At 50.5% G+C, this 26,104-nt stretch overlaps 1 protein-coding gene across 1 annotated transcript in view; it reads left to right on the forward strand.

Moving 5' to 3' along the window:
• COL6A1 (collagen type VI alpha 1 chain) overlaps positions 1 to 26,104 on the forward strand; it is a 66,266-nt gene that overhangs the window by 27,505 nt on the left and 12,657 nt on the right. The window contains exons 20-26 of the mRNA XM_065413623.1: positions 7,116 to 7,178; positions 18,938 to 19,000; positions 19,749 to 19,811; positions 22,249 to 22,299; positions 22,380 to 22,415; positions 22,986 to 23,048; positions 25,676 to 25,741. Of these exons, the coding sequence (XP_065269695.1) occupies positions 7,116 to 7,178; positions 18,938 to 19,000; positions 19,749 to 19,811; positions 22,249 to 22,299; positions 22,380 to 22,415; positions 22,986 to 23,048; positions 25,676 to 25,741 (405 nt within the window). The remainder of the gene's footprint in view (positions 1 to 7,115; positions 7,179 to 18,937; positions 19,001 to 19,748; positions 19,812 to 22,248; positions 22,300 to 22,379; positions 22,416 to 22,985; positions 23,049 to 25,675; positions 25,742 to 26,104) is intronic.

The raw sequence follows: 26,104 nt of genomic DNA on the forward strand, positions 1-26,104 counted from the left end.
GCTGTGCAAAACTGGCTTCATATCCCTTCATCGCTTGGGCGTTCTAGGCTCCCAGCCCTGCTCGGCACAGAGGAGCACAGCTCGGTAGTTCCCATGGGAATGGGGCTGGGGCAGGCAGAAGAGGAAGGTAGTGATGTGGTAAAATCCCTCCAGCTGCAGAATTGCCTCTGGCTCCTCCATGGCTACTTGTGTGAAGTGAGCTAGCGGCGAGCAGGGCCGGATCTAGGATTTTTGCCGCCCAAAGCAAAAAAAATTTTGGCCACCCCCCCCCCCCCCCCCGTTTTTTAATTACCCCACCCCCGGCCCCGCCTCAACTCCGCCCCTTCCCTGCCTCCTTCCCCCAGGCTCTCAAGCCTGGGAGGGAGGGGGAGACTCCGAGTGGCCGCGGCGCTGGCGCCGCTTCTCCCCCTCCCTCTCTCCCAGGCTCTCAAGCCTGGGAGGGAGGGGGAGCAGCGGCACGCGAAACGGCTGTTTCGCGCGCCGTGGCCGCTCGGGATCTCCCCCTCCCTCCCAGGCTTGAGAGCCTGGGAGGGAGGGCGAGTAGCGGCGCGCGAGCGGCAGGAGCAGCGGAGGTGAGCTAGGGCGGCCGGGGCACATTTTTAGGGGCGGCATTCTGGCGCCGGCCATGCTGCCCCTAAAAATGTGCCGCCCCAAGCACCAGCTTGTTTTGCTGGTGCCTAGAGCCGGCCCTGCCGGCGAGCAGCTGGGGCATGGCTGGCTGGGAGGGAAGGAGGCATCACGTTCCCCTTCCAGGGGGACACGCCTTACCTGCTAAAAGCCAGGGCTGGTGACAGCTGCTCAGAGGCACAGATACCTCCCAGGCACTGCTGAGGTGTCTGGGTATGTCATGGGCGGCCGCCCCCCGGCAGCCCTGCAGAGCGCAGAGCCATGCTGGCTGCTCCAGGAGGCGGGATTCATGGCGCGGGTGACAGGAAACGCTGGCCATGCTCTCTGCTCCTGCCCTCCCCGTCTCCGGGAGAGGAGAGCACTGTGGGAAGCTACTGTCGCAAAGGCCCCAGCCATATGCAGAGCAGCCCTCCCCTTTCCCACACTGGGATGGCTCATCTTTGTCATGGTTTGGGGTAAGTAACGCCCGAACCTGTCTCAGGCCCAACCAACCTGAACCTGACCTGAGAGTGTTGAGTCCTTTTCAGACCCGACCCAACACCCCCCTGAATCTGTATCAGCGCTGGGCCTCATCCTCGGGGCTCGGCCTGGTGCCGGCTGCCCACTCCCCAAGCCCAATGCCCGCGACCCGTCTCCTGCTCTGGTGGTGGCTGTGTGCCCCGCTCCTGCCAGCCACTGCCCCCTGCTGTGCTGTGTGTGCTGCGCAGCGACTCATCAGCACACTCGCTCCACTGCACCCAGCTGCTTCCACACCGACCTCACAGGCCAGGGGAGGGAGTCAGAGACAGCCTGGGTTGTTTCCCAACAGGAGCCGAGCCTGACAGGTGTAGTTAGGCCCGGCTGGGTTTCAAGGCTCTGAATTGAAATCCCTCCCAGCTTGGTAATGATAGCCTGGGAGGAGGCCGCCGAGAAGCTGCTCTGGTGGGAGGAACTTGTGGCTAAGTGTAGTAAAGTCTCCATTCTCCATTGCAGCGTGGAACCAGTCTGGGGCAGGAATGTTACTGCAACCCCTAGCTCGGAGCCAATAAGTAAACAATGACCTTGTGGGAAAGAGCTTCCCGAAAGCAAGGGAAAGGGCGAGAGAGATGAGCCCCAGCCTTGGTCTGACTCTCCATGCCCTTCCCGGGGGCTGCGGGGCCAGCTCACCGGCTGCGCTCATGGCAGAGGGGCTAGAAAATAAATGGCTTAACGTTTTCTCACTGTATTAGCAACAATCTGGCGCTTTAGCTTCATGAGTTTGCTGCTTCAGAGCTATTTTGAGGGCGAGTCTTTGCTAGCTGTGCCGGTGTGCAGGGGCGCTGCAGTCTCCGGGTACGTGTGACTCAGCAGGGAGTGGGTGGATGGTGCTGATCTGGGGGTGGGGAGCAGGAGAGGGGGATATGTCACTCGGCTCCCCTTTAATAAGGGCTTGAGCACCTTGCGTGGGCTGGGAGCCAGTAGGAAAGTATCCGTGTGTCTGCCGCAGGGTGACTCATCCAGCAGGCTCCTTGCAGCACTGGGCAGGCAACAGCACTCTGTTGTCCAAAACCAACAGGCTGCAAACCTGGGCGCTGGCCCGGGTCATGCCAGGCGGGGGGGGGCGGGGATGTACAGTTGCTTTGAGAGGTGTGGGTGATGAGGAATAGAAACAGCACCAGCAGGACGTACTGTGCTAGCTTACCGCTGATGGATTCCCGTCTGTCCAGTCACGCCCTGTTGCCCACAAGACGGCTATGCTACGGGGCAGCCAGAGCACTAGCTGGGCCGTGCTCCCCATACATGAAACCCCCGCGTAGCGCCGACCCACACGGTGCGCAGAGTCCGACCTGCCTTCGGTGGAACCCTCTCACTTTGCCCACGTGGCTGAGCCCCTTTAAAACCCAGTGCAAAGTAACCTGCTAAAGCTTCCCAGCTCCACGCGCACACAGGGGAGCAGTGTCCGCACCAGCAAACTGACCGCCTGTTGTGCGCAGTGGATTGCTAGTGTGGTATTAGGGTGGGGGGGGGGTCTTTCAATCAATCTCCTTTGTTTTGCCTTTATTCCCGGTACCCCAGCTCCTTCTGCTGCCCCAAACCTAGGCTCTAAACACCAATCCACTTTCAACAGCTGAAGTCACCAAGTGAGTCACTTCCCAAAGGACCTGTCCGTCACCCATAGCTCCCTGTGCTTCTCCTGCTCTGGGTCTCCTGTCGACCCCTTCCTCTCCCATGTCCTCTGCCAGCGCTGCTGCGCACACCTTGGCCCTCCGCTTTGCAGCAGTAGGCAGTACTCAGCAAGTGTAGGAACAGCCCCACAAAGCCACGGGGAGAACCAAGAATTCCAATGTTAAGCTGCTGCCTCTGGTCAATATGGCGTGGTTTGCTATACTGGACATGGGGATCACCCATCTACGCAGCAAAGAGCTGAGCAACTCCCAATGGGCCGGGCAAGCCATTGCCCGTGGTTCGGACTGGCAGAGCGTCCCAGCCAGGAGGAGCTCCCAAAACCTGAGCGGATTTGCCAGCATCTTAGGGCCATCTCTTTCCCTCTGCCGTACGGCAGGGAGGACAGCAAGTATGTCCTGAGGCTGTGACACTGGGGCTGGATGGAGGAGGGGGGCAAAGGCTGCTAAAGGCCATGCGTGCCCCAACATGGAGCCACTGACAGCCCCTCTGGGAGACTCCAGGTGATTCTGAATGTGCCCCATTTGGGAAGGTGGCCCAGCTAGAGGGGGGATAGAGGAGTTATGGGGTTGCTGCCATAAGCAGCAGGCTCCTTAGCCCAGTGTCACTCATTTCTGCATCAACTCTGCACTCAGAGGTGGAAGCCACCTGATGAGAGAGCCAAAGGCATCACAAGAAGCCAGTCCTGCTACCAGATGGAGTCCTGCTACCACTGCCTGTGGGGGGCTACTGCTGGTGCATGAGCGGTCAATGTCCATGGGGTCAGGGCTGGGATTTCCTGCCGATCCTTAGGGCCTGGGCACTTGCCATAGAATTGTACAAGGCAGGGCTGGAAGAAACCTTGAGAGGCAGGACCAAGGAAACCTAGACCAGCCCTGAGAGCTGTTTGTGCAGCCTGTTCTTCAAAACCTCCAGTGAAGGGCATTCCACAGCCTGCCTGGCCCAGAGCTTAGCTACCCGGAGAGTTAGAAAGTGTCTCCTAATGTCTAACCTAAACCTCCCTTGCTGCAGAACAAGCCGATTACTTCTTGTCCTGCCTTAAATGGACATTGAGAACCACTGATCATCATCCTCTTTATAACAGACCTTAACACATTGGAAGATTAAAAACTTTCCTAAAGTGTGGCGCACAGAACTGGACACACTACTCCAGCTGAGGCCTCACCAGCACAGAGCGTGGGACAGTCACCTCCCGTGAAATCCATACGACTCTCCTGTTAATATACCCCTGAGTGATATTAGCTTTTTTCACAACTGCATGACATTGTTAACTCATGTTCCATGGTGATCCACTAGATCCCCTAGATCCTGTTCAGCAGTACAAACACCTAGCCAATCATTCCCCATTTTGTAGTTGTGCATTTGATTTTTCCCTACTAAGTGAAGTGCTTTGCACTTGTTTTTGTTGAATTTCATCTTGTTGATTTCAGACCAATTCTCCAATTCGTCAGGGTCATTTTGAATTCTGCTCCTGTCCTCCAAAGTGCTTGCAACCTTCCCCCCCCACCCCCCATGTGGTGTCATCTGCACATTTGATAAGCATACTCTCATCTCCATTATCAAAATAATTAATAACAAATAATGATCAGTGCCAGACCCAGGACTGACCCCTGTGGGATCCCACTAGAAACAATCTCCCAGTTTGACAGCAAACCATAGATAACTGCTCTCAACCAGTTGTGCGCCCACCGTACAGTAAATTCATCTGCTGACATTTCCCTAGTTTGCTGATAAGAATGTCACATGGGACTGTGCCAGGCTGCTGTGCCTTGCCAGCTGCCATGATGCCTCCCTTGAATGTTGGGCTTTCCCAAGAGACTTAAAGATCCATTTCTTCCTTCCCTCTGGGGCAAGCTAGGAAAGCTTTATGCAGCTCTTCTCATCTCCACCAGCTAGACATGGTAACTTCTTTCTCATATCACACCTCTGCTCCTATGTTATCGAGTTACATAGGCTGACTGACAGCAAGAGAATGCAAACCGGTATGCACCCTGCTGCACTGAGTATTGGCACTAGAAGCCATTAGCATGGTAGAGATCGACCTGGCGTTATAGACATGCAGGGTGGGGCGTGTACAGAACAGCACAAAGGAAACTTTGTGAGGTTCTCTAGTCCTGCTTGTTGTTGGAAAATGCCAAAACTGTAATTTCCTGTTTACATATTGCGTCCTGGGAACAGCAGCCCCACTGTCTGTTGTTTGCAAGGCAGATGTGCATTAGAATGAAGCCACAATAGTGCTTTGGAATGAAACTGTTAAGAAAGAGGCGGAGGCAAATTTCCAAGGCTCTGTTCTGGCTTGAGGGATGAGCGCATTGCCAGAAACGTCTCCATCAGTATTCAGGACCTTCATGTTATGGTTTATATTTACTGCTTGGCACCGCCCTATGGAAGCGTCTAGCTAGCAAACAATGGCTTTATTGCTCTTCATTTTATAGACCCCCGACCTCTAGCCATCAGGCAAGGTTGTAAGTAAGGTATAAAAGCGATGGAAGATTTATCCGCTAGTTTTTACAATGTGCCAATGCTTAGTGTGGCACAGCCAGGCTGGGGGAATGCATGGCTCAAAGAAGGCTCTGAAAGCATGGAAGGAGAAGTGAAAGAGTCTAGATTCTCATCAAGCGGGCCTGATGGTGGGGCTGGCAGATCTCAGGGCGGAGGCGAGTATGCCCAGTGGCTGTTGCTGCTGGGCTCACGAAGCACACAGCTGAGGGACAATGTGCTGTGCGTGGGAGTGGAGCTAGCTTAGCGTTGCAGAGAACTGGCTATTTGCCTACATGGCTCTGAATTCACAGTGAGACCTTGGGGATGAGGCATTTCCTGACTGTTCAGAGCTACACGTTGCAACCTAACCCCTGCTAAGCTCCTTTCTTGGTGTGGCGTATTCGGGCACGGCCAGTCAGCGCGCAGGGATGGCACAGTTTCTGGGCTTTCTCTATAGTGTTCTCCCTTATGCAATGCCCTGCACTGTGGTTAGTCGTGGGGGGTCTGACTTGCAGAACCACGATGCGAGGTTTCCTCACTAACTGGGCAGTCTGGGACTCCCTGACGCTGGCCCCTACCACAGAGCGCTTTGAAAGCAGCAATGCTAGACTCAAGGGTTCAATGCTAAAGGCACATCTGCCCAAGGGCCCAGGGTTTCCATTCACAGGTGTGCTGAGCGGGGCTGTCCAAAGCAGGACAGAGAGATGTCCAGCTCCAGCACATCATCCATTTCAGCTGTAGGAAAAGCTCTGGAAGTTTAACAGTACCAAGTTCCCAGGAGACTCCCTGTTTCCTGTGTCCAGTCACCGCCTCTCAGACCCATCTCTCTCCCCCGCTCCAGCGAGCCCTGGCAGTCTGTACAGCCAACAGGTGTGAGGAAGGGGACGTTAAGGGAGAAATGTGGAGATCCTGGCCCTTTAAAAGCAGGAGGCGGTGAGCCATTTCATGGCCATCCCCTTGGCATTGCAGGCACCCCCCATCCCAGTATCCTCCACAGGGATTGTTCCTGGCCTTTGCTCCCTGGAATTCCTTTTCACCAAGCCAGGCCAGTTAGCAGATACATTTCCAGTCTCTCTGCTCCTGCTCCCTGCTCAACATTGCAACAGGGCCAATTCCTGCCCCCCCCCCCTTTTCGGAGCACAAAGTCCCTAAGCACCTGGCAATAGCCCAGAATGGGCGGAGTTGGGAAGCCCTGTGCACAGCTCCACAGCACACATCTTTCCAAAGCAGAACTGAGGTTAGGGCCCAGTTTGGAAAGAAGGACCCCAGCTCTGCTCTCTGTGTGCATGCAGTGATAGAAGTATCTTGTCAGTGTGCAATGCAGGGCACCCACCGAACAGGGGGGAGAGAGTTTGGGCAGATACCTTGGCTTGACTTTATGATCATTGAGGAAGGGACCACATCTTCATAGGTGTTTATACAGCCCCTAGCACAGAGGGGCCTGATCCTGACTGGGGACAAGGGCTGCCGTTGCCATATTCATTGACAGTGCTAAATGAAACTTCACGTGAGTCATTAAGGCAGAGATGGGCCCAAACCAAAACATCCTTGTATTGGGAGAGCTTGGCTCTCAATCCATTCTGATATTCCCAGATGAACCCCATTTGCTGATGCTCAACCCTGCATGCAAACTCCCCAGAGCACTAGCTAATTTCCCACCTGATCTTTGTGACTTGGACCCATCTCGCTGGATGGCTAACGATCCAAGGTGCTTTGCGTGTGGCTAAAGGTCTGCTTTCTGCAATGCTCCCTTTTCTGCCCATCTGTGCCGCTTTGCTCTCTCTGTCTCTCTGCTGCCCAGCACCTGCAGGACTCTCAGCTTCCAAAGTGTCTCCTTGAGTTATATATTTTTTCTGCCTTTTCAGGGTGATCTTGGCCCACAAGGTGACCAAGGACGGGAAGGACTGCTCGGAGAGCCCGGAGCCCCGGTAAGAACACGACTGCTCCGTCCCCCTGGGCAGGGGGGAAATGGGGAGCTTGTTCGAATCAGACAGGGATGTGGCTAGAGATGGTGTGCACCCAGCCTTTCCTTCCCAGCCTGGACACATGCCCCCAAGAAGAGAGGCAGTGGGAGGGGTGCATGCCAGAGTCCAGGACCCAGGCAAGCCTAGAAAACGGAGAGTTGGCTGGCTGTTTGGGACTGAGAAAATTCCACGTCGTTTCCTCCTCCCAGTGGAAACAGGCGCCAGCAAGTCAGTCCGTCAGATTTGGAAACCTACATATCTGAACAGCAGCAGTGACAGAATGCTAAGCCTTAGGGCGAGACCTAGGTCCTCTTAGTCACCTGAGTCAGTGGGCTACTGGGGGGAGCATGATTTGGCCCCTGCATTGTGGTCTAGAGCCCTGCGTCTTTACATGGTCTGTTGTAAAGCATGCCCGGTTCGAGGGCTCCTTTCCGGGGCAGCCCGGCTTTCCAGAGTGCGCTTCCAGTAATTCTGCTCCTCCCATCACCAAAGCTGTGTGCGCCACGGTCGCGAGGAGGGGAAGCTGCAGGGCCCAGAGCAGTTTGCGGTGGGGATGGGGACATTTCCACGGAGACTCCCCCTCCCCCAGCAGGAAGCAGCTCTGGCTGTCTCCATGAAGGGTGGGCGGGCGCTGAAGACGAGTGCGGGCGCTATGCTGCTAGCCGAATTTCACCGAATGCTGCTTCCCCTCCCCTTCGGAGCTCTTACCGCTCTGTGCAAGCTGGCTCCCGGGGGCCCAAACATCCCCCAAATCATCGGCAAGGAGGGCACCCCCATGCTGATCTCCCCACCCTGCCTTTCATGCTCCCCCAGGGCATCAGCCTCCGTCCTGCACTTGCTGCCCCATAGCTGGGAGGGCTTGGGGGGGGCAGGCGAGGAGGAGGCCCCAGGGCAGGGCGTGTGGAAACTCACCTAGGCCCCACTGCACTCGCCCTGCCATGTTCAGCCCTAGTTTGGCAAACTCCAACGGGAGGATTAAGGCGGGTGTTTATTTCTGTCACCACGCACACTGATCCCTGCCCTTCGTGAGTACAGCCAACCCAGTCCTGAGCCTCTCTGCTTCAATCCACTGAACACTGAAAGAGCCCTTCGCCCCCACCCGTCGCTGTGTGCCGCCCCAGCCATGCCCCGGGAGCCCCAGTCGCAGCAGAGTGCCCCAAGCCTGGCAGGAAGCGCCGCTCCTCTGCGGGGACCCACCTCCAGCTCCTGGTCCAAGCCCTTCAGCCCCAGCAGGCTGCCAAGCTTTAACCCTCCCTAGCTCGTAACACCGAACTGAGCTGCCATGAGCTGCAGATACCCCCGAGCCCCCGGGCCAAATGGCAAACAGCCACTAGAACAATAGCTCACCTGGGCTTCAGCTCTGAGCGACGGGGCCAGAGGACACGCTGTCCTCTGCCCAAGTTAGGGGGGAGGCTAACTCTCGGCTGGACCCAAGATACAGCTAGGCGATGTTACAGAAATTCCCAAGTGGTTGGAATACGACTCCTACATACAATTGGTTCACCCCCACGGCAGCGACAGAGATAAGGCAGCACCCGAATCCATAAGAACATAAGAATGGCCATAACGGGTCAGACCAAAGGTCCATCTAGCCTAGTATCTTGTCTACCGACAGTGGCCAATGCCAGGTGCCCCAGAGGGAGTGGACCAACAGGCAATGATCAAGTGATCTCTCTCCTGCCATCTATCTCCATCCTCTGACAAACAGAGGCTAGGGACACCATCCTGGCTAATAGCCATTAATGGACTTAACCACCATGAATTTATCCAGTTCTCTTTTAAATGCTGTTATAGTCCTAGCCTTCACAACCTCCTCAGGTAAGGAGTTCCACAAGTTGACTGTGCGCTGCGTGAAGAAGAACTTCCTTGTATTTGTTTTAAACCTGCTGCCTATTAATTTCATTTGATCACCCCTAGTTCTTGTATTATGGGAATAAGGAAATAACTTTTCCTTATCCACTTTCTCCACATCACTCAAGATTTTATATACCTCTATCATATCCCCCTTAGTCTCTTCTTTTCCAAGCTGAAGAGTCCAAGCCTCTTTAATCTCTCCTCATATGGGACCTGTTCCAAACCCCTAATCATTTTAGTTGCCCTTTTCTGAACCTTTTCTAGTGCCAGTATATCTTTTTGTAGATGAGGAGACCACATCTGTACGCAGTATTCGAGATGTGGGCGTACCATTGATTTATATAAGGGCAATAATATATTCTCAGTCTTATTCTCTATCCCCTTTTTAATGATCCCTAACATCCTATTTGCTTTTTTGACCGCCTCTGCACACTGCGCTGACATCTTCAGAGAACTATCCACAATGACTCCAAGATCTTTTTCCTGACTTGTTGTAGCTAAATTAGCCCCCATCATATTGTATGTATAGTTGTGTTATTTTTTCCAATGTGCATTACTTGACATTTATCCACATTAAATTTCATTTGCCATTTTGTTGCCCAATCACTTAGTTTTGTGAGATCTTTTTGAAGTTCATCACAGTCTGCTTTGGTCTTAACTATCTTGAGCAGTTTAGTATCATCTGCAAACTTTGCCACCTCACTGTTTACCCCTTTCTCCAGATCATTTATGAATAAGTTGAATAGGATCGGTCCGAGGACTGACCCTTGGGGAACACCACTAGTTACCCCTCTCCATTCTGAGAATTTACCATTAATTCCTACCCTTTGTTCCTGGTCTTTTAACCAGTTCTCAATCCATGAAAGGACCTTCCCTTTTATCCCTTGACAACTTAAATCCGGGGCTGCCAGGGGCCAGGTAACTGGTGCAGGCCAGGTCTGCACTAAACCATGTCCTGGTTGCCATGGCCCCAGTGGCCTATTGCATCAACCCAGTGCCCGGTGGGTAGGAACATCTGGGGCACGCCCCAGGGTGCTTGGTGGCTCAGTTGTGCCAGCATCATTCAGGCAAAGGGGCCCCGGGGAATCCGGCTTTGTGGTGCTAACCCTGCCCCTGCGCTCTGGTGTGGGGTGTGAGGTAGGTCTGTGGGGACAGGGAGCACAGCTGCTTCCACACCAGCCTCCTCGCTTCCCCCAGAGCCTGTGCTCAGAGCGCCGAGATCCCCCCAGAGGCACTGCAGAGTGCCCCCCCCCCCCCCCAGCACAGAGTTTAATTGAAGGCAGCCGCATGGAAAGAGGAAGCGCGGGTGCTGGCATCGGAACTGGTCTGTAACTTGGTGCCAGCCACAGCGTGAGTCCTGGGAGAGGGACATTTTGTGCTGATGCTGGGCACTGAATCCAGTTTGCAGTGGGATGCCACTGGGCCAGATCCTGACATCCTTAACTGAGCCAAGCTCCTGCTGCAGCCAAAGCATTTAACTCTCCGAGGGCGGCAGGATCTGGCCGGCTGATGGCTCTACATTATACAGCTCTGCGCTGTCGCTCGTCTGGAAAGGGTTTGGGTACGGGAGAGACTTTGGTTGTAGAAAAGCAATTTGTTTTTATGAGCATTTATGGTATTTCCCCTGTGCTGGCTGAGACGCTTTGCAAAGGCGTTTGCCAAGAGCAGCCATTTCAAAGGGCTCCGAAGTGCTTGCCTGTACCTCCCCCATCTCCAGCCACGCTGCAGCAAGAGACCTGGCCCAGCTGGGCTTTGCCTCTTCCCCTGCCCGCATTTGATTGTTTTGAAATAAAGCAGGAAGAGTTGGCCGGTTTCCCCAAATCTGCAACATGAGCCTGACCTCACTGGGCCGTTGCAAAATGCGGCCTGGGACCACAGATATGGGGAGGGGAAGCCAGCAGCCTCCAGTGGCTGCTCTTTAGTATCTGGGGGAAGGAGGGAAGCAGCAGTAGGGAACTGAGAGCCTGTGTGCCACAGGGGCCTGTTCTCCTGGTCAGAAGGGGAGGGACGGATCTCCGCTGGACATGAGAGGGATGGTAACCGTTGGGAAGGAGAGACATACGTTGTAGGTTTTGACTTATGATTTAGAAGCACTTCAGGCCCTCGTACCATTTTGTTCTTTTAAAATATATATTCAGATTGGGAGGGAGGGGACAGACTGAGTATGTGATGGATCCTTTTCAAAAAAGGGACAGAGACGGCAGACATGCTTATTCCAGACAGTCACTGTTTTGGAATCATAGAATCATAGAATATCAGGGCTGGAAGAGACCTCAGGAGGTATCTAGTCCAACCCCCTGCTCATGGCAGGACCAATCCCCAACTAAATCATCCCAGCCAGGGCTTTGTCAAGTCGGGCCTTAAAAACCTCTAAGGATGGAGATTCCACCACCTCCCTAGGGAACCCATTCCAGTGCTTCACCACCCTCCTAGTGAAATAGTGTTTCCTAATATCCAACCTAAACCTCCTCCACTGCAACTTGAGACCATTGCTCCTTGTTCTGTCATCTGGTACCACTGAGAACAGTCTAGATCCATCCACTTGGGAACCCCCTTTCAGGTAGTTGAAAGCAGCTATCAAATCCCCCCTCACTCTTCTCCTCTGCAGACTAAACAATCCCAGTTCCCTCAGCCTCTCCTCATAAGTCATGTGCTCCAGCTCCCTAATCATTTTTGTTGCCCTCCGCTGGACTCTTTCCAATTTTTCCACATCCTTCTTGTAGTGTGGGGCCCAAAACTGGACACAGTACTCCAGAGGAGGCCTCACCAATGCCAAATAGAGGGGAATGATCGTGCCCCTCGATCTGCTGGCAATGCCCCTACTTATACAGCCCAAAATGCCATTAGCCTTCTTGGCAAAAAGGGCGCACTGTCGACTCATACCCAGCTTCTCGTCCACCCTAACCCCCAGGTCCTTTTCTGCAGAACTGCTGCCTAGCCATTCGGTCCCTAGTCTGTAACAGTGCATGGGATTCTTCCTTCCTAAGTGCAGGACTCTGCACTTGTCCTTGTGGAATCTCATCAGATTTCTTTTGGCCCAATCCTCTAATTTGTCTAGGTCCCTCTGTGTCCTATCCCTACCTTCCAGGGTATCTACCACTCCTCCCAGTTTAGTGTCATCTGCAAACTTGCTGAGGGTGCAGTCCACGCCATCCTCCAGATCATTAATGAAGATATTGAACAAAACCGACCCCAGGACCAACCCTTGGGGCACTCCGCTTGATACCAGCTGCCAACTAGACATGGAGCCACTGATCAGTACTCGTTGAGCTACAGTGGACAAGCTATATCCATTGGCCACTAAGATGCTTCATTTGTGGTTGAGGCCTGTTCCAGATTTGAACTATGAATACAGACATTGCCTGAGCCTCAATGCAAACCTTGAGCCCAAGATTTTAGAGTAGGTTCATTGCTGGGAATCTGTTTGGGACAAGTATATTCTGCCCCCAGTAAATCCATCCACCATTGTTTAGTAAGAATCCCAGGCAGTGGGCCTGTCTCTGTGCTGCAATGTGTGGAAGACACAGTCTCCCTCCTTCCATGGAAGAGATGATGGTCCAATCAGTCGCCTGTCAGAAGAGCAGGATAGGTTCTAACCTCGGATCTGGGTTCTTCCCAGACAGGAGACTTGCTGAGTATCTTGGTCAGGTCTAGCTAAAATAGATACAGGGTTCCAGTAAGATTTCAAAAGCAGTTGCGCTCTAAGATGTTTTTTCCATAAGCTAGGGGAAAATGCTTTTGCTCAGCCAAATAGAAAATAAATATATAATTGGTATTGGGAAGGGAAGGAGCTTGGCAAACAGTATTTTTCAAGGCTTGTTATCTGCGAGTTCTGGCTCTTAGAATGTGTTTCTCTTGGCTGAATGTAGGGCTCCTGCTAACCCTTGAGTCCCTTTCACTTTCTTTATGTCTGCAAGAGAATCTAGAGGTCAGTATATTCTTTCTTTGATCTCTTTGGAAGGTCTGGTGTTAACCTTCTGTGTGTGTGTGTGTGTGTGTGTGTGTGTGTGTGTGGTGTGTGTGTGTGTGTCACCCCCATGTTAGACAGTGTACACACACACACACACACACACACACACAGTAGGTGGATGGGAGTTACTGAGATCTGCTGCATACAGAAACCTAAATGCACTCCAGGCACTGTACCAAGTATGTAGAAATGGCATGGACGGTACAAGCCAAGAATATATTGGTCAGGGTTCCAGGCACCATAAAACAGGACAGTTTTCTGTCTCCACTACCGCCATCTTCCCAGCTTTCCTTGTTTTCAGGTTTATTGCAGTAGATAGGAATAAGGTAGCATCCCTTTAAATAGTCTGTGAGCCTTCTAGTGGTACTCACTGTGTCCTATGTTTTACAAGTCATTGGAACCCAGCCAGAGCAGCCACGTATACATAGCTAGGCCTTGCGTGTTTGTGTCTATTCCATAAACACGGTTATTTGGGATCCAGCTGTACCCCTGTGGTTTCTTCATGTTATTTTTGTCATGCAAAGAGCAAAAGACCCAACAATCAGAGATGAAGATGGGATACCAGATGACAGCATGGAGCCTACCTCTACAACTGTTAAATTGAGAAGACAACAAATGAAATGTTGTTTCGATTCCCCTTCAAGTGGGAGGAGTAAAACTTAAAATGGAGCTGGATACAGCATCTGCTCTTTCTAATTTCACAGCAGGATTATCAGAGACCACTTAATAGGGGGAAGTTGCAGAAAACCTCAGTGCTACTAAAATCACACAGGGGAAATCCCTGGGCATTATTACAGTGAAGGGAACACATGACTGGAAACAACGCCTTGCAGACCTGTATGTTGGAAAGCAAGGAAGTTTTGCGCTACATGGTAAAGAATGGCTGGGAGAGATTCAAGTGGACTGGCAAAGCATAACGTTCCTGCAGGTTTAAAACAAAACAAAACTCCAGGCCCAAACTAAAATGAGCAGAGCTTTTGGACAAGGCAGCTGATGTCTTTCAGGATGGGATCAAAACCTTAAAACATATGAAAGCAAAAATTGAGCATTAGGAGGAGGAAGTTTCTGCATTTTGCAAAGCTCGACCAGTGCCTTTTGCGATATGGCCAGAGGCAGAGACTGAACTGCAGCACTTACAGAAGCTGGGATTCTATCCAAGGTGACCGGAAGGAGAGGAGTGCCCCTGTCATGGCAGTGATGAAAAGAATGGAGCTGCCCATATCTGTGGTGATTTCAAGGTTCCTAGTGAGGCTGGCTGAGTGAGGACTTAGCGCAAACAAGGAGAAATGTGAATGCAAGTGTGTTTTGAGGGCAAGCCATTGAGAAAGAGATCACACTAGAAAGCTGAAGCCTCCGAATGTGTCACAATGACGTTCCTTTCTAGGGATGGTCCGTCATTTCCACAGGTTCTTGCCTGACAAGTGACAGAATTACAGCCTCCAAACCGCCTGTCACACAAGGGACAGAGATGGAGGTTGTCCACACAACATTGCCAAGGCTTCCAAGAAAGGGCCCTTTCCCGCTAACATGTAGCTTTGCTTGTGATCCTTCCCCATGTGGCATAGGAGCCGTACTGTCCCGTGGTGGAAGATCACATTGAAAGATCTATTGCCTTTGCTTACCTCAGCAGAATGTATCTATGGTCAAATTGATGGAGAAGCTCTGAGCTTAGTCTGAGTTAAAGTTTCACCACTCTCCATCTGGAAACAATTACTCTGGTTACAGATCTTCACCTTTTAACCCTAAGAGCAGTCCCAGCAATGGGATGATATCCTTGGGTGCTTGCTGTTACAATCTTGAGTTCAAAAGTGCCAACCACCATGTGAATGCAGACTGCTTGTCATGCTGGCCCATGGAAGAGGCAGGTAAGGAGACCGAAATGGAACCAGAGACAGACGATATGCTCTATAGGGCACAAATTGAACAAATGCCACAGTACAACACGAATTACTCCAGGCCATCTATGGGACAGGTGTACATGATTGCAGTAGATGTTCGTTCTAAATGGATTGAAACATTCTGTAGGAATTCAACTAGTTCAGCGCGATGCTGAGAGCATGCAGACTCGTATTTCTCGGAAGGGAGTTCCGGAACAGTTTGTAAGTGACAATGGGACCCAATTCACATCTGAAGAGACCCAACTATTTGTCAAAAGACAGGCTATCAAACATGTCATATCAGCTGTGTTCCATCCTTCCACAAGTGAACTAGCAGAAAGATTTATTCAGACATATTGAAAGTGTCACAAGCTGATTTTATAGGCAAAGCTGCATTATAGTGGGCAAGGGCCATTTCAGGGGATATGAACTTCTTGGCCTTATTCAAAGAGTTGGCGCCCTGTATGGACCAACATTGTTCCTATCCATTGTGTGACAGTTTGTTTAGAGGATGTAACTTTGCTACTATGTTAGGAATGCAGCCCATACTACTACAAATCAGACACCAGCCGTGTTGCTCAAGAGACATCTTTTAAGGTCTCGCCAGGATGTTCTAAAGCCTGATATCAGTAGGGACGTTTGTAAGGAACTGTGTGATCAAGTGGCCACAAATAGTCATACACAACTGCGTAATTTTCATGTGCGAGAGAATGTCTTAGTAAGACATGCCTCAGATAATTGGTGGGATCCAGGAGAGATTGCATCACAGACTGGTCCCTCTGGGGGTTTTCAACTAACCCCATGTCAACTCAAGATGGGACGCAGAGATAAAATTTCTATACACCATTAATGACAGCTTCTTGGAGCAGCAAGTCCTGGAACTCACGAGGGGAGAGGCAATTCTTGATTTAGTCCTAAGAAGAGCACAGGCTCTGGTCCAAGAGGTGAATATAGCTGAATCACTCGGTAATAGCGACCATGATGTAATTAAATATAACATCCTTGAGCAGAGGAGGGCTACCAAAGAAGCCCACCACAGCAGCATTTAACTTCAAAAAGGGGAACTACACACAAATGAGGAAGCTATTTAAAAGGAACAGTCACAAGAGTGAAATGCCTGCAAGTTGCATGGACACTTGTTAAAAACACCATAATAAAAGCTCAAATTAAATGTGCACCCCAAATTAAAAAAAAAAAAGAGTAAGAGGACCAAAAAAATGCCACCATGACTAAACAACAGAGTAAAAGAGGTAGTTAGAGGCAAAAAGGCATCCTTTAAAAATTTGAATTAAAATCATTCTGGGGAAAATAGAAAGGAGCATAAACTCTGGCAAGTCAACTGTAAAAGTACAATTAGGCAGGCCAAAAAAGAAGTTGAAGAGCAAAAGACTCAAAAAACAAAAACAAAACCTTTTTTTTTAAGTACATGAGAAGCAGGAAGCCGGCCAAACAATCAATGGTGCTGCTGGACGATAGAGTTGCTCAAGGAGCACTCCAGGAAGATAAGGCCGTTGCGAAGAAACTAAATGAATTCTTGGTGTATCCCAAGTGCAGCGTGCCTCTGCAGCAGCAGTGGGAGCGACAAGCTGCGGACTACAAACTGCGGCATGTTGGGAGAACGTCCTGGTTCCTGCCAGGATGTACCCTCTGCCCTCCTAGCAGGACGTTTCAGCACTGACTGAGCTGGGAGCCCAAGTCAGGCAAGCTGGCAGGAGGCTGCTGGGCTGGAATCCTGTTTGGTTTCCTTACAGAATAAAGCCTTGTTGCTGATGGTTTGTCTGAATGGGTCTGGTCTGAGGTGACACACACTGACACACAATGCAGAGCACACGGAGGAGCCTCAGGCCCAGTATCCCAGTATTGTGTAAAAAGCCCCAAGGCCGACTTACCCTAGCTTGAACAACCTCTGAGTGGCCAGTGAACAGGATGGGGGGGGGGGGCGGGTTACATTTGCATCAGTCTTAAGTGCAGGGGAAATGAGGGAGATTCCCATGCCTGAGCCATTCTCTTTAGGTGACAAATCTGAGGAATTGTCCCAGATTGAGGTGTCATTAGAGGAGGTTTTGGAACAAATTAATAAACTAAACAGTAATAAGTCACCAGGGCCAGATGGTACCTAGATCCTGGGCTGCCGACGAGCCACAAGCCAATGGCCCCAGGGCTTCCGGGTTCCTGTCACTTAACCTGACAGGCTGGTGGGGTTCTGGGTGCGTTGGAAGCCCTGAGCCGTGGAACTCCCAGGCTCCCCATCAGGCCACCTGGCGATGGAGAATATAAAGTGGAACAGTTCCAATAGGGGAGACTGACAAGCCCATCTCACAGAATAGCTTATAGCTTTGATGGTTAAAGCACTCGCATGGGACGTCGCATTCGTCACGCTCCCTAGAACAGGACATAATGGTGAGATCAGTTGGCAATGTAGGCCTTTGAAAGGCGAACTCTCCTAGGGCACTATACAGCTGTGAGATGGGAACAAAGCTGTGATCACTACATATTATCTACAGACCTAGAGACGAAAGACTTGATTCCTCATCCCGGCTTTTACTGCGTCATTGGGGCAGCACTGATCGGCTACAACGAGGCACTTGGCTGCTGCAGTGCCAGGCGTTGGAATCTGCTGCAGGTTGCTGGGCAAGGATGTGGCAGCCCAGCGGCAGAGAGGAAAGGACAGTGCTTGTGCAGCAGTGCAAGAGCAAATGGCTGTAAACTGGCCATCAACAATTTGGGCTTGAAATTAGGTGAAGGTTTCTAACAATCAGAGGAGTGAAGTTCTGGAATAGCCTCCGAAGGGGAGCAGTGGGGGCAAAAAACCTAACTGGTTTCAAGACTGGGCTTGATACATTGATGGAGTAGATGGTATGAGGGGACTGCCTACAATGGCATGTAGCCAATCTGCGACTGCTGGTAGCAAATATCTCCAATGGCCGGTGATGGGACACTAGATGGGGAGGGCTGGGTTACTACAGAGAATTCTTTCCCAGGTGTCTTGCCGGCGGGTTTTGCCCACATGCTCAGGGTCTAACTGATCCCCATATTTGAGGTTGGAAGGAATTTTACCCCAGGTCAGATTGGCAGAGACCCTGGGGGTGGGGGTGGGGGGGATTTCACCTTCCTCTGCAGCACGTGGCATGGGGTCACTTGTAGGTTTAAACAAGTGTAAATGGTGAATTCTCTGTAACTTAAAGTCTTTAAATCATGATTTGAAGACTTCAGTAAGTCAGCCAGAGGTTCGGGGTCTGTTACAGGAGTGGGTGGGTAAGGTTCTTTGGCCTATGATGTGCTGGAGGTCAAATTAGATGATCATAATGGTCCCTTCTGGCCTTAAGATCTATGAGTCTAAGAGACACAACACATCATACTGTGTATTATGTATGTTATCAAAGCCTGCATGGAAGAATGGTTTTGCTGCCAGCAGAAGGAATTAGAGGCCACACTTTATATTAAGGTTCCACGTATAAATGGGGGTATAAGCTTGTTACTGACAGGAGTAGTATGTGTTATAGATAGATAGATTCACAGATTCCAAGACCTGAAGGGACCATTGTGATCATCCAGTCTGACCGCCCGTATTTATAAATGGAAACCTTAAAATAAACTGTGACTCAGCTGGGCATGACCCATTAATGTGCACCAGCCCCCACCCTGTGGGTCATGAAATGAAGAAATATTTCCCCACCCTGGCGAGCTAAATTTGGACATGAATTGAAGCACCATAAGGCTTTCAAGGGTGAAGCTTGGGAATGAGTCGCCTGGCAGAATCTGGGCCGCCAGCCACGACATCTGTGACTGTGCAGTACTCAGCATTGCTGTCCCGCTGGATGCTCAGAATCCAAGGTGAGGTTTGTCATGTGGTGCCCAGGGTCCAGACCCGTAGCAGGATGGGGGGAATCACATTTCTGCACAGGCCATGCACACAATGCGTGGGAGACGGGTATGTGCTCCTCTGGGCAATGCCTCCAGAGGAATGTAACCAGCGAGACAGGGAAGAAATGAAACTTTCAGTTCTCTTTTTACTTTCACAGGGTGAGGTTGGTCCGATTGGACCCAAGGGGTACAGAGGAGAAGAAGGACCCATGGGACCTGAGGTTAGTGTTCTTTATCTTTGTCGTCAAGGAAGGAATGGCTGTGTGATATATAAACCAGAGAGCGGTGATCAAAAAAGGCTCTCTCTCCTGGTTCCCAATGGACAGGGTGCTTAGCCTTATGGATCTTGGACCCCTTATAAACAGGAACAGAGAAGCTGGTTTTCCAAGACACACAATAATTGACGTCCATGATGGGATGGTAGGATTTTAAACGCTTCTTCTTCAGTGTGGACCCACAGATCTCTAGGGTCAGTTTTCTGAGCAGAGCTGTAGACAGTAAAGCTACTCAGTAAGTGATTCTTATTAACAGCAGCCTGTCTACTCTCTCTGATTTCCGCAATAAGAACATTACAGAATGTAGAGGAGGGCCCTCTTAGGACACTAGTCTAACCTGACAAGCCTGGGTTGGCTCATTCCCTACAGTGCACCTTGTGGGCTTTGTCTGGTCCTACTCCGGAATGGATCACCTGATAGGCCTGCACCACTGCCCTGAGGAAAAGGGGGAACTGAAACAATGGCAAAGGTGCACAGTTTACTCCCCATGCTGTCCACAAGTAAACAACTCCACTTGGAATATTGCAATGTTCCCATTTGTATTCTTCAGAGCATAAGGGTTCTTCTAAGGTAGGAAGTAAGGGATCAAAATGTCACAGGAAAATGAATGCAGCTGGTTTGCCTTTGAAAGGATCATTTGCTGTGCATTAAGGTCCTTCACAATATGCTTGACCATTTCACCGTCTCCCTTCAGGGCCCCAAAGGATCCCCTGGACCCATCGGATTCCCTGGAGACCCTGGCTTGATGGGTGAAAGGGTGAGTGGTATTTCACAGTGGAATATGACAGGTGAAAAGTGGCTTACAACTGGTCGTGCTCAGCAAGAGGAAGTCCCCCCCCGCCCCCCCGCCCTTGGCTTACACAGCAGAACTGCCGAGTGCTGTGTAGGAGTCCCCACAGAATACTCCCCTGTGGTCACACACGTACACAGGGCTGATCCTCAGCTGGTGAAAATCAGCATCGTTCCATTGACTTAGCTGGAGTTATGCTGAGTTACACCCACTGGGGATCTGGCCTATTCCTGCCAATGGTGCTAGGTCTGATTGAAACCCGCTGGGGCTCATGGAGTAGAGCCACAGAATGGGAGACTTAGCTGACAGGTTAAACCCATTCTGGAGTCTGGCCTCCAGCTGTGCTGTATGGTATGTCGGGATGCTGGGGGAGAGGGATCCAAACATAACATCTGCCAGCAGGGCTGGGCAGAGAGACTCTAGCGGGCCAGTGTACACACTTGAGTTTACTTTGTTCTTAAAATACATTCAGGCTCCGAAAGAGATCAGTCTGGAACCCATTACTCTCAAGTCACCCTCAGCTGTTTGCAATATGTGTCCCTTGGTACCAAATGCAGTTAGCATTATGGACCGGCTCCCCAGCTGGTGTGCTCCATTCATGTCAATGGTGTTACACTGATTTCCACCAGCTGACAATCTCCAAATGGGTCTCCCATTCTTGCCTGCTTTGTGTTTTCATCCTCCCCTCCCGCGTCATATTCATTTTGTATTGCGAATTCATTCACTGCACTGCAATGGAGGTTCATTGAGGTAACAAGACTCATCCAATCCAGAGGAGAAAAAACAATCCGTCTGGCCTACACATTTTCTGGTGGAAGTGGGATTAATTGTATGTCTATCATACTGTCACTAGCCAGCCCTTTGAAAAGAGTCCTTTCACTATGTCCTCCAGCTCTGCAGGCTGGAAGAGTCATGTCTTGAATACACATTTCAGTAGAGGACCCAGAGGTCTAAAATATCAGTCTTCTTTTAAAGCTGCTGGTTCATCTATTGGGGCATGTATATATAATGCATGTGTATTGGTGTCTTGGCTGCACCCTCTTTCCAACGGCCAAATCCCTTACGCCTGATCTCTGAAATGTCCCCATCACAGTGAAACTCCAGTGGAGGAAAAGGAGCTCTTCGTGCCTTTCCCACCTGCCGCCCCCTGCTGCCGCTCTCCCTTTTACTTCTTACTTCAGAAGTAAAGAGCAGACACTCACGCGGCTTCAGAGACTGCAGAAACAGATGAAGATTGGAGGTGGAGAGGGAGTTAGAGCAGTAACCCCGCCCCCAGCCTCTCTTCTACCCTCAGAAGCTTTCAAAGGGACCAGCTCCCGCCACATTTGTGGATGGGGCTATAGCACTGAGTATGTGTGTGAACGTGGGGGGAGGAGGGATACAACAAAAGCGGTTTCTGCCCCAGGAGAAATGAGGCAGGAAAAATGATATTTAACTTGACTGAATATGAATTGTGGTGGCTCCTAAACAATGGCCCTATACAAATAGCATTAGGGGCATCCGTGCCTGTTCTCTGCGACTCTAGATCAAATACACTCAATGTACAGGTAGGAAGGTGTTTTCTTTTCTTCTATCAGCACTGTGAAATCAGGCTGGAGTTTGAAAGTCAAGCTGCATTCCCACCAACAGGAGATGGAGACGTAGCTAACAATTCCATTAAAGATGCCGCCCCCCAGGAGAATCCAGCACAGCTTCTCACAGCCCTGCATTGCAAATAGGAACCAACTGGAGTCCAGACTCATTGCAGATAGGAAAGTGAGCAGATTTTTTCAGCGAGGAGATGCCATCCTGTCACAGTCACTTTTCTGATCGTAATGACACATTAAGCATTTTTGGGTGACCATCTCAAGAAGATAAAGAGCATCTTAATGATATGCAACCTGGAAAAACTCTTTCTATTTCTATATTGATCCTGTCTCTTGCCGCAGATCATATTTATATTTCATTACCACTTCGAGGGTCCAGTACAGCTCTGATTTCCATGTCACGCCCTTTTACAAAACACAAGCTGTGAACCTGGTGATGGTAATGGGTTCATTGTAGTTGTGGACAAGACTTAAGCGCTTCCACTTAGAAGTGGCTACTAAAGCTTGTGATTCATATGCCTGATGACAATTGTTACAGGGGAGAAACCAGCAGGATGTATTGATAGTTGGCCCATCATTGAGGACTTTCACCTTATTCATCATGACTGTGCCTCTGGAGAAGGCCAGGAGGAGTGTTGTAGGGTTCTGGCCTGCGAGTGTCCCACCCCAGTGAGAAGGTGTGAGCTCTGTTGAATAGCAGAGTGTGTGGACACTATGCTGTGAGTGAATGGCTGCCTGGTAGGGAAAGTGTGACATGCGGATAAGTGAATTAATTGGTTTGGTTTTGACACCTCACTTATTTTTGCTCTTCCCACTAGGGAGCGGATGGCATTCCAGGAAATGGCACAGATGGTCCTCCGGGCTGCCCAGTGAGTCTTATTTGTTACACAATAATTTAACAGTATTTCTATTCCTCTGATTTAACATGCTGTTTTCCCTTCCCTCTCAGGGCAATCCAGGCAACAGAGGAGATCCTGGTCCTAAAGTAAGTCTGCCTCCATCTCCCCTACAGGGTTATATAATACAAAACTGCCTGAGCAATGCATCCTGGTTATGGCCCCTAGCATTGTTCACAACTGGCCAGTTGGCTCCAGAGCCTGTTGGCTGACCATGCTCTGAAAGGGGCTTCCAAACGCTGGCTGGCCAGCCCTGCTCATCCCGAAGTCCATGTTTCCAAAAGGTAGGATGTCCCCTGCTACCCCCGGACCTGTGCTGTGTGGGCATCTTTAGCTATAGATATGCTTTGTATGGGTTTCCCTTTCTGGTGCAACTCATAATAACATGGGGAGGGGGTCGCAAAAGCTGATGGAACCGCTGGTACGTGTTACAAGATTACCTCCATATGTGCTGTATGGTAACGTATGCCAAGAAAGAAGGTCTCCATCTCGATGACACACGTTTATTGTAACTCAGCATCAAGGAATAAAGACCAGCTGTGACTCCTCAGAGATGTCTGCTCTGGTAGCTTGTTCTCACACTCACTGTAGGCTAGGGAGGACGCTTGTTATCTAATGCCTGGCTTTTAATTCACAGTGTTATTGGTGTCATTTTTCAGGGCCTGAGAGGCTATCCTGGTCCCAAGGGCGATGTTGGAGAAGTAGGAGACGCTGGGGAAGATGTGAGTGCAGAATGAGGCTGATCTCGCTTTTTTTTTAAAGCTGAATCGTTCCCACCAGGCAGAGGAATACAGAGGTTTTGCTCCAGTTCTAAACTCTTGGTGCAGCCTACTGCACTGCTGTAAAGCTTCCCGGTCTGAGGAGCACATTTTGCCCATGTGTAAATATCCTGTTAAAGGGTTTATGGGGGAGGATGGCAGGGAGGTAATAGCTCCAGATCTGTTCGATTTGTTTTCCATAAGAGCAACACTGTAAATGCAGCCTGGAGCCCTGGTGTCAGGCATTCCTCTTTAGTTCGCTTCCCTGGAGCAAAGGACAGATAACAAGGGGCTCTGGAGCTGATGCCAATGGTGTGGATGGAGGACAGGCTTGGCTAGCCATACACCGAGTGCCCTGTGACCCAGAAGCAGGTAGAGTCCTGCTCTCTCTTCTGGGCAGTGGCTGGGAACATTGCCGTGCGGTCTAAGTCCTCAGGTACCCCAGTGCAAGTGGAACTTTTCCAAGCACTTGTGAGTGAAGAACCGTGAAGCAGTACGAACCCCTCGTAACCCGCAGCTGCTGCCTGCCCAGCCATTCATAGCAAAGCCATTACCCATATCCTAGCTAGAACATCCACAGGAAAGTTCATCAGGTGGAGATAAGCTTCTTCCATGGCCCATTGTGTTTGCTGATGCGCCATCAATGTGAACAGGCCAGTTGTTCTGAACCAGGAGTACATGTACCCCTGAGGATACACAGAGATATTCTAGGGAGTACATCAGCTCATCTAGCTATTTCCCTAGTATTACAACAGGCTACATGAAAAGCACTAACGCAGTCAGTACAAACTCAAATTTTATACAATGACTTGTTTATACTGCTCTACATACACTATACACTGAAATGTAAGTACAGTATTTATATTCCAAGGATTTGTTTTATAATTATATGGTAAAAATGAGAGAATAGCAATTGTTCAGTAATAGTGTGGCTGTGACACTTCTGTATTTTTATGTCTGATTTTATAAGCAGGTCGTTTTTAAGTGACATGAAACCAGGCGGTACACAGGACAAATCAGACTCCTGAAGGGGTACAGTCATCTGGAAAGGTTGAGAGCCAGGGGTCAATGTGAGGAGCTGAAGGTAGCTATCCCTTGGGCTGCTAGACTAACTATCAGCAGCCCCCGCAGAAACTGAAATTCAGCCCATCAGGAGCAAGCTGGACATGGCAGGGGGTGTTTATGGATTTAGAGGCCAGTGAGAAGGTTGGTTTGTGACAAGCTCCACACGCCCAGTCAGCACAATCTGGGGCCCTTTGGCAGCTCGTCTCGTAATCCCCGAGCCAGAGATTAGAAAGCACTGGAGGTGAAAGCGCTAACGCTGGCTGCGTGCCGACAGGGTGCTCAGCCCAGGAGCTCAGCAATAGCCAGGCAGCCCCTCTCCCAAGGGCCCCTTCGCTCCCAGCCGTGGGCAGGACAGAGAAAGCAGATCGTGCTTCATCTGCATTTGCTTTTCCCCCATGGAGCCTGTTTTCCATCTCTAAGGACAAGCTTCAGAAAGCAGCCTGGCCAGAAAGAAAATGTCCAGGCTCAGAGAGCAGAGCCTTCGCCCTAGCTGTGGCCACTATTTCTCTGCGGGTGTTTAAGAGGAACCCCTCCAAGGCCCAGAGGACATGTGCAAATCATTTCAAAATACACACACAGTTCCGTCTGGCCTGCTGGCCGCATCGGACTTGCCAGATTTACTAGGAGACCTCCTACAGCCAGGACTGGTGTCTCCCATGGATCTGCCCTCTTGTGACTTGTTTTTCACTGTGGAAGTTATCAAGTAGCTTTAATCCTACTGCCATGGGCCTTTGGTGCTACAGCTTAGTTTGGTTATAAACCTCACCTCTCATGAATCAATAACTCTGCAATTTCAAATTGCACTGGGCTAAACATTGGTGAAGATTGGTGCAGCTGCTGTCCGGCAGACTGATTTGGGGGCAATGTGCTTTTGCAAATTTGACTTCAACAGTTTGGCTGATCGAGTGTAGTCCGAGGTTATGCTGGGAAAGCTGAAGAGCCAGTCCTGCCCCCCTTCCTCCTTCAAGTAACCTCGCTGTCTTCACTGGGGCTACTCGCACAAGGGTTACTTGTGGCACCAAGAGATATAGGCACTGGCCCTAATTCGTTCATGCTCCTGTTGGTATAACTTGAACTTTGCCATGTTGGTGTTAGTCTGTTCCACATTTTCTAGCAGCACAATAGTAACTGACAGGGACACAACTTGTGTCACCCATGTGCTTCAATCTACTAGTGTCAGTGCTCTCCATTGCCAGTAAAGAAGGCGTCCTGTAGGTAATATGCTGGCCTTCTTTGGAAATGGGCTCCAGCAGCCATAGTTTGGCCATTGGTTTAAAAAAAAAACACTCCAGACTCAGAGCTTTTGCAGTGATCTTTCAAAAGTTTTGGTGTATTTCTGAGTTGGCAACAGAACTCACATATCATTTAATTGAAATAATAATGCTGCATGCTAAGAGCGTGGGTGATGTGTGGGGCCAAAGTCAGTGATAGCTCCCGAAGTCCAGCGAATGATCCCTGTAATCCAGCAGAGCTGACAATGCCACTGCAGTCCCGTCCCTCGGTAATGGCACGTTCTTTTCTTCCAGAATCGCGTCCCGGGTCCCTCAGGTCCTAAAGGGTCCAAGGGTTACCGAGGCCCTGAAGGCCCCCCGGTAAGTAACACAGCAGACTGGAGGGGACAGAGCACCGAGGACTAGGGCCACTGGGAGCTTTCTGATCTGCTCTTCTGACCCGCTTGTGGTGAACTGCAGGCCAGTTTGACAGAGATTGTTGTGTCCAGTTTTGATCCCGGTTGTCAGCTCCTGAAGCCCTGGGCAGTGACAGAGCTCTAGGAACTCTATAACAGACATTCGAAGCGGTGCTGGGTGTCGGTCCCACAGGAAATTCCAATATTGCAACAATTGTTTGCGTCCCAAATTGTGACGAAATATTGAAATATCAACATTTTTCACAAAACAAACTATTCTGAAAATTTTTGATTCAGAACTGTCTAAACATTTCTTTCCAGGATTGTC

Source organism: Emys orbicularis, chromosome 11 (assembly GCF_028017835.1).
Source record: "Emys orbicularis isolate rEmyOrb1 chromosome 11, rEmyOrb1.hap1, whole genome shotgun sequence".
NCBI classification, from domain to species: domain Eukaryota; kingdom Metazoa; phylum Chordata; order Testudines; family Emydidae; genus Emys; species Emys orbicularis.